At 46.1% G+C, this 14,364-nt stretch overlaps 1 protein-coding gene across 2 annotated transcripts in view; it reads left to right on the top strand.

The window, feature by feature from the left end:
* Window positions 1-14,364, top strand: part of PSME3 (proteasome activator subunit 3) — a 538,782-nt gene that overhangs the window by 393,461 nt on the left and 130,957 nt on the right. For both annotated transcript variants that reach the window (XM_069634175.1, XM_069634174.1), the window contains exons 8-9: window positions 9,715-9,782; window positions 9,872-9,926. In XM_069634175.1, the coding sequence (XP_069490276.1) occupies window positions 9,715-9,782; window positions 9,872-9,926 (123 nt within the window). The remainder of the gene's footprint in view (window positions 1-9,714; window positions 9,783-9,871; window positions 9,927-14,364) is intronic.

The following is a 14,364-nucleotide window of genomic DNA, read 5'->3' on the forward strand; positions in this document are numbered from 1 at the left end:
CGTACCTGCACTTCCGGATCTGGCAGCCTCATCATTTCTTTCTACGATTCAGGATCACAGGCTAGCTACCATTTCCAATACAATGTGCTCTTTTTTGGCTTTAACTCTTCCCGCAGGGTCTTTACCAGGCTGAACACAGTGGCCACCCTCCTCAGGTTGCAAGGCCACCATTTACCTGTACCTGGACGACTGGCTCGTCAGGGCTACATCTCTGGAAGCGGTGCACCATACCTCCCACGCTCTTATGAGCACACGGCACAAGCTGGGTTTTTCACTCGACCTCAAGAAGTCACAGCTGCAGCCCATGCAGACACTGACCACCTTGGGTCTCATTTGGGACACGTGCTCCAAGAAAGTTTTCCCCTCTGAGGACAAGATCACGGCACTCAAGAGAGCAATGGCGCACTTCCTCAGCAGAGAGGTGACCTCTGCCTAGTGGTAGCAACACCTACTGGGTCTCATGGCAGCAGTCCCCTTGGCCGTCTCCCACATGCTCCAGGATGAGGATGATACAGCTGCACTTTGTAGTTTCTTGGAACCTGGAACGGGGCCGTCAGTCAGATAAATGTTCCTCAGTCGCTTCACCCAGACCTCACATGGTGGTCCAGGGACTGCAACCTGCGGACGGGCAAGCCTTTCCAGCAACCTACACCACAGGTCACCATCACCAGACTCCTCGAGGGTTGGGTGGGGGCCACCTTGGACAACCACTGCGTCCATGGCACCTGGACCCAGCAGGAGTACCACATAAATTGGGTGGAACTGAAGGCCATCTGGCTGGTGCTCAGGGCCTTCCTTCTAGTTATTGAGGGCAAGGTCCAGCATGTTCTATGTCAACAAGCAAGTGAACGTCAAGGGGGGGAGAGGGGGGTCATGTCAAGCGGAACTCGGCAATAAATTAATCAACAGACTTCAAATGAACGGCTGTAGGAAGGTTTAATCAGAACAGAACTAGAAAAATATATATTTAGATATACCACATTTTATTAATAGCAAATGGATAAAAACATTAAGTCTGCAAATACCCATAATGCATATTGAGTTTTCATAATTAAGATGAAATGCACATGATTAAAGTGCTAATACATCCCTCGTGAGACCCACTTTTTCTGGTCAACACAATGAGGCAAGACTGGGAGGTCAAAACTTCTACCAAGTGAAGGGAGTCACATGGGGTGGGGGGAGGAGGCTGGTACTCCCAAATCTGCCAACAATAGAACTTCCACAAGCATTCATGAATAATACTCAATTGTTTCATAAGCTCAGTTGTAGAGATATTTAAAATAGTTAAATTGGGGTGCAATTAGTCAACTACAACGTCCTAGGGACCACAAGAAATAATACCGAGTGTCAACCTATTGGGACTTTATTATAGAATTAGTAGTTTTGAGGGATAGTGCTTCTAACTGGAAACCAGCTGATGCCAGTCTTCAGGGCAACACACTAAGATGTACTGAAAACCACACTGTGGCTGGTTCCATGCGTTTGTGGTTTATTTCTAAAACCAACACAACTCTAAAGTTTTTACAATTGGAAATATTTGATTTTACAATCCGTGTTCTCGATCCTACATTGGAATTGATTCGTATGATGGAGTCCTATATCCTGGTCGAGAACAAGGATTCTAAAATCAAATTTCGATTGTAAAAACTTTTTTAGAGTTGTGTTGGTTTTAGAAATCAACCACAAACGCATGGAACCATCCAGAGTGTGGTTTTCAGTACATCGGAGTGTGTTGTCCTGAAGAAGACGGGCATCAGCTGATTTCCAGTTAGAAGCACTATTCCGTCAACTACTAATTCTATAATGTAGTAACAATAGGTTGACACTTGGTATTATTTCTTGTTTTTCCCTAGGACGTTGTAATTGACTAATTGCACCCCAATTTAACTATGTTGTGTATCTCTACAATTGAGATTATGAAACAATTGATTGAATATTATTCATGTATGTTTGTGAAAGTTATATTGTTGGCAGATTTGGGAGTGCCAGCCTTCCCCCACGTGATTCCCTTCACTTGGTAGAAGTTCTGACCTCCCTGTCTTGCCTCTTTCTGTTGACCAGAAAAAGTGGGTCTACACGAGGGATGTATTAGCAGTTTAATCATGTGCATTTCGTCTTAATTATGAAAACACAATATGCATGTCATGGTCATGAAGTCAGGGGCACAGGCATGCAGTGGTCGTATGCACAGGAGACCTGGGTGGGCACTGTCCTGGTGCCAGGCTCATGAACAAAGAACATCCAATTAACACCAAAAAGCTTTTATTATGGACATAGCACTTCACATGCATTAACCTTGAACATTCCATCCATTAAGCAGCCCCAAGTGTATTCGGTTCTACGTTATTTCGCCGAATGATTTTACATCGTGGAACTTCATCGCCACCCTTTCATCGCCAAAAACTTTTAATTTTTTTATTTATGGGATGGCTTCGCCCCCTCAAACCCCCTTACTTAAATAATCATACCTCAAAGTGCACCAAACACCCCCCCCCCCCACCCCCCACATAAAGTTTAAAAAAAAGTTTTTGGCGATGAAAAGTCCCACGATGTAAAATCATTCAACGAAATGCATGTATACTTGGGTGTGGCTGCTAATGGATTGCCTTCGCACGTGCTCACTCTCTAGGAGTGGCAGGGTGTGGCTGGTAAATCTGCCCTAATGGGTGTGCCCACGATCTCCGCTATATAAGCTGCCCCGCTCGACAGACGCTTCGCGTTATTCTGCACTTGCAAGCAGCGTAACGCTCGCCATCGCCTGACGTCAGACATACCTTTTTTGAAGATCCTGCTTCCTGCTAGCATACTTACCAACTGGGGGAAGCTGTTCTTACCTGTATATCTCTTTGACGAACCAAGTATTCATCTTTACACTTTCCGGAACGCCGAAATCTTCATCTTGGCACCGCAGCACGACCCGCTCCATTGACAGCAGCGCCTGCAAGGAAAAACGGAAGACTAGGTTAGACATTGAAAAAGACAGTCAGTTTAAGGTTGCGCTTCGCCATACTTCGTGCTTTTCCTTAAACCATCACTTACCTGATGTCGAACATTGCAGTAGCATCCATCTTCCATCCGGCTGCGTCTCACAGCTGCATTGAGTCCGCATTTCCATCTAAGGGAAGAAAACAGAAGAGACATTATTGCGGGCATAAATAGGAGCAACATATAAAGCCATTAAACGGAACGAACAGCATCACAAGAGTTCAAGAAAGACCAATCATAAGGAGGAGCATAGTCGCAGCTGGATTGGACTAATCCTTATCGGGGATCAGTGAAGGAACTAGATCCCATTTGACACGCCCCTGCCAGAAGTAGCAGAACGGAAACTTATCTTCCAAAATTCACAGGAGCAGTATCACCACGTACCACCGCTCACAGCTTTTCGACTGAGGGAGAGGCCTGAAGGGGTGACTCAAGTTCAGGGAGGGCTGCAACCATGCCCCAAAGTCTCCGCAGAGACCAGGTGACCGTAACAATGCATTATGGGTATTTTCAGATTTTAATATTGATCTACTTGATATTAATAAAATGTGGTAAATGTTTATTTTGTTCTGATTAAGCAATCCTACAGCCGTTCATTTGAAGTCTGAACATTATTTAATTTATTGCTGAGTTCAACTTGACAGGACCCACCTTTTGAAGTTAGTGCTAGTTTTTCCACTCTGTCAGCAATGAAGGGAACACCCCTGTCTCTTGTTCTTGTAACAAGCAAGGAGGTAACCGATCCCCTCCACTGTGCAGGCTGGCAGTCAGCATGTGGGAGCGGGCCCTGGAGAACATATACCTCAGGGCTGTCCACCTGCCGGGGAATCCAACCGGGAGGCAGACGGGCTCAGCAGACTGGGAGCGGACCACTAGGAGTGGCAAACTAGGAGTGGCAGTTGAACGACTTAGTGCTGCAGGAGATCTTTCACAAGTGGGGCCACCTTCAGGTGGACCTCTTTGACTCTTGGGGCAACAGGAAGTGCCAATTCTTCGCCTCCTGGCAGGGTCAGAGCCCTCGCTCGCTGGGCAATGCCTTTCAGATCAGGTGGGATGGAATGACCCCATACGCATTTCCACCCACACCTGATTCACAGGGTGATGTGCAAGATCAAGGAGTCTTGCCTCCTCGGCATCATCCCGATAGCTCCATGGTGGCCAGCCAGGCCATGGTTTTCGGAGCTGCTCAGCCTCCCATTCGCCTGCCGACGGGCCCAGCACATCTTCTGGCACAGCAGGGGGCAGGGTCATTCACCCCGCACCAGAGAAATTAGCTCAATACTGTTCCTCTCACAACCCACCTTCAACTCCGGGTACTGCTTGCTAGTCTATGACCAGCATGTGACACTAAGCAGATTAACAAGCACCAGAAGACATGCATTACTCACCGTAATAGCATTTCTGATGATTGTATCTGCTTAGATTCACATGCGCCCACCCTTCCTCCCCTCTCGGGTGGAAGGAACTTTGACATCTTACAACTTTCTCTTATGTACTCACTCACGATAGTCATTGGGCTCCCTCATGGCAGAAAAAATACAATCTGAGGGACCTCAACGCGTGAGGGATTTTGGGTACACTACACATCGCATTGGATAGTGTTACAGGCACGCCAATGTCGACGACCCATTTCGATTCTCGAAAGACGAGATGCAATACTCTGCTGTTACCGTTGGATGTCGGACTTTATGCACAGCATGTGAATCTACGCAGATACAATCATCAGAAATGCTATTACGGTGAGCAATACATGTCTTGTCCATCTAGTTGGCAGATATGATGGGGTTGCAATTTTCCTCTGCTACTTTAGTGGTTTGGTTTGTGTACCTGGTTGAAGCAGGCTTGTTCCTCCACCCTGGTGTTTGCGATTCATAGTTTACAGGATGCAGCTCCCTTACTGCCCATTTCCATGTTAGTCCTTACCTGCCTATGGGCTACCAGTATGTGGATATGGTGGACACCTCCCACCCGCCTTCTGCTCCCTCGCCAATTTCCCAAGTGAGCTCCTAACCTACCTACATTGCCTCTTTTATGTAGAGGTATAGGGTAATGGCATTCTCCCCCACCCTCTGGTTAGGGAAAATAAGTTGGGGAGGATGAATTCCCTCTCTGGGATTCTTGTTTCCTGCTGCATATATGCTTCCTTCTGGTTCTGTGGCAAAGAGCCAGGTTTTGAGTAGTTTTCTGAATTGAAGATCTCTTGTTATGTTTTTTGGTAGCTCATTGGTGCCAGGTGAGGGAAAGATGATCCTCCAAATTGTCTTTTGTTGTATGATTTTGGTTCTTGGTGGATGCCATTGCTTAATCAGTGTGGTCTTGTGGGTGGTAGACGTTTATTTTTTCTTTTAGGAACTCTGCTCCTTGCCCGTGGATTGCTGTGTTCTGCACATTGATTTGTTGAACTTTATTCATTGTTTTATTGGTTGCCAGTGTAGCAGTTTCAGTGCTGGTGTAATGTGTTCTCTTCGTGGTAGTTAAAGCAGGAGTCTGGCCACAGCGTTTTGGATGCGCTTGAGTTTTGACATTTTTTTTAGAGTTCTGGCATTCCTAGGTATAGGCTGTTGGCCTAGTCTACTCTGGACATGAGCGATGATGGTGAGCGTTTTTGTGGGTGAAAGAGGAGTGATGGGATTATTTTTTACAGCGCATAGGAGGAAGCGTTTCTTGATTATGGCATTTACATGTGGCTCTAGGGTTAGTTTGTCCATCAGCACTCCCAGGTTCTTTACTATCGTCGATGGAGCTGGCGCTGTACCAAGTTCAGTCAGCCATGGGATGTTTGTTTTCTCTGCTTTTGGGTATGATCATTATTTGTTTTGACAAGGTTGAGTTCATCCAGCCGTAAAGTTCTTGGAGGCAGCCTCGAGTAGTTTCCTCGTGTGTCTTGTATTTTGTAGACTATTTGTGTCAGCCTAGTTGTAGCATGTGAGGCCGTGTCTTTTAATGAGCTTTATTAGTGGAGCCAGGTATATGTTGAAGAGCAATGGGGAGAAGGATGATCCTTGTGTGTTGGGCAAGATTTGGTGCAGTACCCTTAGGGCACATTACAACAACCTTGACCACCTGGCAATAGTAACCCAACCTTTGGTAGAAGTCTGTACTACTCAGGTTGTTGGTGTGGTTGAGCAGCTAGGCTTATCTCAAGAGGGGTCAATGTGAGCATTAGTGGAGTTAGAGATTCTCAGTGATTTGTATCCAAATAAACACGTATACCCACGTTTCTTGATTTAAACAATTGTTAATTTGTCAGTTTGAATAAGCCTTCTTCAGAAGGGGCAATAGAATAGTAACACAAATACACTCCAAAATACACCCTCTTGGTTTCTCTTAATGAGTAAGTACCCATTTAGGATGGCAGACACTTCCTACACTCTCAGGGTGACTTAAATAGCTAGGACACTGTGGACATTAATATATCGCTGTTGCATTTTGAGCAATACTGAGATGAGTGTCAAAAGGGTTATCAGAATAAATCGAGGATCACACACATTCTGAAGCAGGTAATACTTTTGAAACCCCCAATGCAAAGTAAGTTAACCCCTTCCTGGAAGTAAGACCACACAGTCCAGAGGCAAGTTGTCATTCAGGGAGCCAGGCCATTGTCAATTGGGCAAAGGTCTAGGTGGGCTGAAGCAATTCTTGCAGGTAGGTAAAAGTCTTGCACAATGTTTTAGAAGTCTTTGTAGAAAAGAATCCAGGAAGGCCACAAGCTGTTGAGCTTGTGAGTAGAAAGATACAAGCAACTCTACAGAAGCAACCAAAACAAGTCTCAACTGAGAACAAGCACGGCTACGCAACAAGAGCCAAGTTCTCTTAGACTGTACAGTACCGTTGGTTAGAAGAAATTGTTCCAGCTGGCTTCTGTTCCTGTGCAGCTCTGCAGATCCTGTTCCTGGGCCTCAGTCGTGGGGACATGAGGACGTCTGGGGACTCCTGCACTGCAATGGGAAGGTCCGCAGCATCAAAGGGCAAACTTCAATTCAGTGGCACTTTGCGGTTTCAGCTCCTCGCGTCTCAGCAAATGGCACCACCGCAGTTCTTGTATGTCGAGCTGGGCTTTCCTTGCATCTGGGGTCCAGCACTCTGTTGAGGTGGCTCAGCCTCGGTCAGTCCTGCTTCCTAGGAGTCCAGAGGATCTTCCTGGAGCTCTCGGCCAACTTACGTGATGCACTCCAATCTGGTTTTCTTCTCCCTGGCACTTTCGGTACCTGCAGCAGCAAGGAAGTACAGCCAGCTCGGAGAGTATGTCCAGACGAGTTCACTTTGGAGTTGATTGGTCCCACCAACTCAAGGGGAGAAGTCGTCCTTGCAGGGCTTCTCTAGTCGAGGTAAATTCAGAGCTTCAGCACAGCAGCAGGGCTTCACAGAGCAAACCATTGTGCCAGGAGTTGCAACAGGCGTCTCTTCCAAGTTATTCTTTGGATTCCTTCGTCCAGTGGTAGTCTCTCCTTCCAAGCTAAAAGCCTCACTTTTATGCAGGTTTCTCCCATTCATTCCAGTCTTGCTGGCAGTCAAACAGCAGGGTGGCTGTCCTTGCCCGACAGTCAGCCGGCCAATCACCTTTTGGGTGCATTCCTGTAACCAAAGGCATTAAGCACAGAGTTTCAGGCACCTCCCTCAAGTCCTACCCCTGCCAGACACACTGGAGCCAGAGGTGGGCTTCACTCATGAATCCCACCAAAGACAAAACTAACACAGGGACCAAACCTGGTTTGGCGCGCAAAGTAAATCCCAAAAAGGACCTTTCCACAAACGGCAAAAAGACTGGGGCCATTTTGACAAACATGGCACTCTTAGGTGCTTTACTGCAGCTGCAAACGCAGCCTGCGGTAAAAACACACCACGGTAGCTAAAAGTAAACCACTGCCACCAGCCATTAATCTTAGAACGGGTAACATAAAAAAGTTACATGAGAAACTAGACCAAGGGGATACTAAGTAACCCCTCAAGCACCCTATGGTAAAATGGTGGGTGTTGGGTCTAGAAAGTTACAAATGTAAGTAAAGACAATTGCACTTCAATGCTTTTGGAAACAGTAGTTTCTCCAAGAGAAGGTATTTTGAACCTTTGGGAAATCTGAAAGACTTCCCTGTGCCACTGATGCCTATGCAGTTTGTCAGACTGCACAACTAAATGAAACGCAGAGTTCAAATCACAGAAAAATACAAGAGTGGGATAAAGGGTCTCGCTCTCTCCAGGTAAAAAACTAAAGTCCTCAAAATCCCGCAAAGGTGCTGGGGGGTCCTCTAAGCTAGAGAGGAATTGGCACATTTCTGAGAATTCTCCCTAACAGTACTCCACAGGTGGATTCTCTTGAAGGGTATTTGAAAGGTTTGATCCATATGGTTTCTATTCTGTTAGGAAGGATTTAATCCATAGCTATGTCTGATGCACATTTCTTCCGATCTCCTGATGAGCATGTCTTGGTTGATTGTCCTCATATATGGCATAAAGAATTGAGTACTGTAATCGCCACAGTGAATCACTTTCTCGTACTTGGTCTACCTCCACGCTAACAGAGCTTACATAAACCCATTGCTTTCAATAACTAAAGGTTGTAGCCTTTCAAGGTCTCAAATGTGTTTTGGAGTTTAGAGCCATAATAGTTGAGGAGGAACTGTTGTAGATAAAAATGCTTGTGTGGATATTTTGGAAAATGCACCCCCTAATCTAGTTGTATACAACCAGCAAGGATCAGTGGTGGTGTTTTTATGGTATCACTTCCTCATTGTTTTGCCATATTCCGCCCTGCCCTCAGTCCCAGGTATTTTTGCTTCCAAATCCTTTAAAAAAAGAGTAATGCCCTTACCAATAGTAAACAAAAACATAACTGTCTTTTTGTAATTGGCTTTGCACCTAGTAACGTCTACAAACACATTTGGTATTTAGAGTTCCTGCGGATCCAAACTTATGCTTGGCACAGTGGGTAGACGGGCATGGTTCACATGACTATTTGAGGGTTTGCATTCCCTATTTTTCTTTGATCTGCCGCCTCTTGGGTAGTTGAAGCAACATACTCTGTTGGTCCGTCTACATTCCTTTGTGGTTGTAAATTGGGCTTCTCTAGAACATTACAATGGTGTAATTGGCATGGACCTTTTTTGGCGTTTGGCATAGTATGCCTCATATGGTGGGGGTGGAAGGGGGCAGAATTGGTACTAAGTGACCTGCATATGGCTGGCTGATCAGATTTCTAAAGGTTCAAATCGTACATTCCCTGATGCTTTACCCTAGCTCAGCACTTTATCCTATCAGAATGTACTGTGGCTTTGTTTGTAGAACAGTGGCTCTGGTAGGGAGACAATGGTGGGCAGAATAGCTTTTATTAATGCTACATACAATTAGTGCAGACTAATATGGCACAAGTTTATGGATTGTTGACTAAATTATTGCATGTTCAAGTCGAAGTCGCCTTTCTTGGAGGTGCCAGAGGATAGGGTGAGTGTACTATATAATTTTTCTGAAATCTTCATGCTGTCTTGCAGAAATGTAGGTAACTTTATGGTACTTATGCACGTCAGTTAAATTTGCACTGTGACATAAGCTTTTTGCAAGGCAGATTGGTTTGTGTATCTTTCTTTTCAGCAGCAGCTACTTGTGGTTTTAATGGGCCAGTGGCCCTAAAGCAAGCCACACCATTGTAAGCTTTGTGGAAACGTCGCTCACCTTGTTAGGACTCCTGTCTTTACCGAAGTATGATCAGATTTTTTTTTTTTTTTTTTGAAGGAAGAAACAGTGGCTGAACTCCGGACAGTTGAAAGTGAAGCTGCATCGTATTTGGACCAAATTTCAAGGTGAGGGTTTGAAAATTAACTTTTTGTCTTTAATAGCTATAGACCCCAGTTTGTTCAACATCTGCTTTCTTTCCTCTGTTTTGCATTAGATATTATATCACAAGAGCAAAGTTGGTATCAAAGATAGCAAAATATCCGCACGTGGTAAGTAATCAACATTTGCTGCTAATGTATTCCTAGATAGTTGGGGCCTTCTGGCTGAGGCAGTGGCTTTTGGGCCCATCAAACCTGCATTCCTGTCTAAATATCCCCACCCGACACTGGTGGTTGACCATTTCCAATCGCTGCTTCGTAAATGGTCTTGTTAAATTGTATGTTCTGGTTATGCTAATTTGAAGTTGATCTGCATTTTAGCTGTTATTGAAGTATTGAATTCATGACCTCTAAAGGTGGAAGACTAACTGTAAACAGCAGAAGTTTCTGCTTTCGGCGTGTTTTTTCCAGTCTCCACTTGAGACATCCAAGGCATTAAATCACAAGCACTTGGCAAACCAAACGAAGTGAGATGGAGGTTGTCCTGATCTGAAGCCCTCCCCCATGAATATATGTAATGTGAAACATTGTACGTTTTGTGCTTGCCAGGAAGTAATAGATGAAATGTCTGTTGTCCCCACACATTAAGTAGCATGTTGATTGTGGATGGCAGACATTTGCAACAGGGTGGGATGGAGCTGCTTGGAGCATAGGAAAGGTTTAACCACTTTTCCAACAGATTCAATCTCTGCTTTTTTTAATATACAGAACAAAGTACATTCAATGCTTTTCAATTTTGCTTTACTCTTTCCACCATGGGTTTATGATCTTCTCGGGACCATCCCTAGGCTAGAGTGAAGTTCAAATGTGCAACTGACTTGATGTAAGGACCCAACACCCCCCTCCCTACCCCCAAATTCAGGGTCTGACTGGCGAGGTAACTCTGTAATGTGTACCCCAGAGTTGATGACTCACCCAAGGCAGGATTGCCCAAAAGTCACCCTGTAGCACGTTTCCCTGAGCAAGCAGCTTTGCTTGGCTCCTCTGGTAACTCATTGGCTGGTGGATGTATCCTGATACTTTAGAAGGCTTCACACTGCTGCAGCCATTATTCCTACAGCCTGACACCATCTCTGCATACTGTGTTTTCCAGTTAACAAAACAGAGAAACATTTAGCACAGTTAAAACCTTTTGGAAGCCAGCATGTGCTTTTATAGAATAAAGGACCTCCCCGCCATGCCTGGCCTTCTGGCTTCAACCGGCAGTCCTTTCCATAGTTTTGTTGGGGACTGTGCGCCTTGCATTCTTTGGTTCCTAATTTTTCCCTCCTGATTCTTCACTCCAAAACCTACCTGCCCGGCCAACGTGCAGCTATGTACTTGTCTTCCATCTCTTGAGCTTCCTCAACATCTTTCTGCAGGTCCTGCTGGCGCAAGTTCCCAACTGCAGATCCACACTTTTATCACTTCTGAGACTTTCAGAATGGCAGATGCCAGATTTCTGTTGCTGCCAACTACTGCATTACTGGGGCCTTTCCTAATGCCCTTCCTGTATTGTATGTCACTTAAATCACACCCTTTTCCCCAGTTGTATGGCCTCAATGCACTGTGGTTGGAACGCCCTTGGGGACCGAAGTCCATATGTGGGAGATTCAAATTTACTTCAAGATGCGTGTGTGCATTTTGCCAGGTTAGGACTTGCGTTGGTTGGCTATGCTCCAGTAAGCAGCCCAGAGGTCAGGCACATGGGTGGGTGCTGTTGGTGGTTTAGGATAGAGCGCTTGAGCTGGAGAGTCCATGTGTGTCCAGCTAGAACAAAATGTTTTTGTCGGTTGTCGAGTTTATCACGGTGTGCCGCAAACGCTGTCGGTACTTGTGGAGGTTTGGGTGGATAGGTGTGTTGTTGGGTTTGTGTATCACAGCATAGTGGGAGAAGATTTCAAGAGCAGGAAGGAAAGAAACAAGTTTTGGGGAACTTTCTGAATGCCAGGTGATTGTCGATGTGGGATGGCAGGGTCAGAGTTCCAGATCAGAGCTTGGACGGAGAAGCGGATCCACCCAGTCTGGTGCAGTTTTAATGTTGGACAACTAGGAGAGATGCTGTGCAGGATAGTGGGTGAGTTTGTCTTGGAGGAATTTCAGGCCAATGTTCTGGATGGCACAGTGAGTGATGCACATTGCTTTAATCAAAGGTAGTTGAATAACTTTATTTGGCTGTAGGGGCCATCAAAGTACATCCTAACAGTTACTTAAATTACACTGTACATCATAATCCATTTAGTTTAATTAGTCCATCAAAACGTACTTAAATACAATTCTAGGGGGTTCAAGCTCCATTGGCCCGATCGGTTTTGATTTCTGATTAATCTTATCCTTAACGAGGTGAGATGTGCTCGCGAGGAGGGATTATGCCCAGTAGGGCCCAGTTGGCCAACCAATTTTAAATGACTGTGCAAGCTGACTGAAATCTCAGACTTGGACAACCACCCGACGTGCCCCAGACTGCTCAGAACTTCTCTGGATACTCTTTGGTCCCAAAATTCCAGTCCAACAGAATCATAAAGGTTGTCACCCTCGTTGGACATCTCTTACAACTCACTATATCTTCCCCAGATACCGAAACACAGCCTCCTATGGTACGGAGCCAATGTTGGCATTTATTTAGGAGGGTGTCTTTTGGCTCTCGCTTATTGGCCTGAAGTTTCGGCACCCCAAGTAAATAGAGTAACATTGTTAGGGCTCCTTGGACCGTAGATTTTTGTCCTTCTCCCTGTGCATTGTGTCTGGGTACTGCAGGTTACTTTGTTTTAATACAATGGGTATCCGGGAGCCTTAAACCTAGGTCATCCAATGTGGCCGACTTTGCACAGGGGGTTATGGTCCTTCCTGGTCTCATTGGATGTAATGGGCTACAGTAACTGCACAGCTTGGATTTTTTAACCTGGTGTGGGCGCCGTTGGGCCCACATGGAGCAGAAGCCAAGTCTGAGTTGTGGCCATGAGTGTTCTGGTCCAAAGGCTGATGTGGATGAATCCTGCTTGGGTGGGCTTAGTGGAGCTGTATTATAGGGCCTTGTTGTAACAGTTGGGTCGAAAAGAGGTGCCTCCTGGGGACCCCCTCCTCACCTGCCTCCCCTGTGACTGTGGCATTGCTAGTAGCAATTGTTTTAATGATGGTCCGCTCCGCTAACACTTGGCTAAAATGGCGCATACATCCCTGGGCTGGAAAGGCCTCCTTGGCGGCTAATTCAGCTTAAGGTTGAGTGTCTTTGCTACTTGGCCATCTCAGCAATTTGTCAGCCCTTAATGGGTTTAATCGAAGGAACAAGCTAGTCCCAGATCACATTGCCATCAGGGACTCACTCCAGGTGCTACAGATGGAGCTGGGCAAAGACTTGCCCTCATGTTCGCGAACCTCTATCTGGTCAGTTGGGGCAGTTGGGCATGGACCAGTGATGGGGGGTATGGATACCTTGGCGGGACCATGGTCTTGCGTTGGGATAGTGGACAGAAACCTGGTAGGAGAAAGTGGCTTGGGTGTCTTGCCCTCCCTCCAGGCACTGGGGGCAGTGCAGCTAGCAGAAAGGGCTGGGTGGCATTGTCCTCTTACGTTAATGAGCCCTTCTAATGGATTGTGTCCTCCAACGCGTTCCACATGTTTGACATGTAATGTCCACAGCTGTGCACATTACATGTCAAAGAATGTTATTTATTTCTGATGTTTGTTAATCTGCTTAGATTCACATGCTGTGCATAGTCCGACATCCAGTGGTCACTGCAGAGTATTGCATTTTGTTTTTCATAGTCGAAAAGGGGACGTCGACAAGGCGTGTCTACCACTATCCCTATAGTGACATGCAGTGTACCCACAATCCCTCACGCGTCGAGGTCCCTCAGATTGTTTTTTTTCCACCCAGTTATTGGTCGCCTTTATGCGGAGCTCTTCGAGAGACATTGCAAAATCATTTCCTCGACCCTTGGTCGTTTACTATCATTTATAACCATACACATAGTTCTCCAGCATGGGGTCTGGCATGGATTCACATGCTCATGAATATTCCCCGTCAGGCTGGGAATCCTCGGTAAAGAAAAAACCAGTATCAGTTTCGTTTCTGATCTGTCTTTCGTAGTAATAACCAATCACTGGTCTCTGCGTCATACTGACCACAGCCAATGACTGCCCTCTACCTAAGCACCGCCTCTGGCAGCCATCTTCAGATTTTTACCGCACGTTCATGTGTTGGGATCCTCGTGCTATTGCTCTCGAGCGTTAGTGCTATTTTTTCGCGCTTTTTACAAAAACTTCGATTCTTTCGGTCAAAAGAGCCTCAAGCTCCACCGATCCTACATCCGATCAACGGGGACCCGTGTCGGATTCATCTGTGCCCCTCAAGGGTGAAGATTTCGTCGAGCTACACTTCGGAGGACTCCAGAAGCTTCTCAGGCCCTGTCTCGGAGATGGCCCAGGAGAAGGGAAGCTCGACGCCCGGAAAGCTGTTCAGGGTCTGCCCTGGATGCCAGCTGCAGAACGTCTTCAAGGAGGACGAACACTCTTTCTGCCTTTACTGCCTTCATGAGGACAAGACGCACGTGGAGAAGGACTGTGCGTT

Source organism: Ambystoma mexicanum, chromosome 13 (genome assembly GCF_040938575.1).
Source record: "Ambystoma mexicanum isolate Mex_15411 chromosome 13, UKY_AmexF1_1, whole genome shotgun sequence".
Taxonomy (NCBI): domain Eukaryota; kingdom Metazoa; phylum Chordata; class Amphibia; order Caudata; family Ambystomatidae; genus Ambystoma; species Ambystoma mexicanum.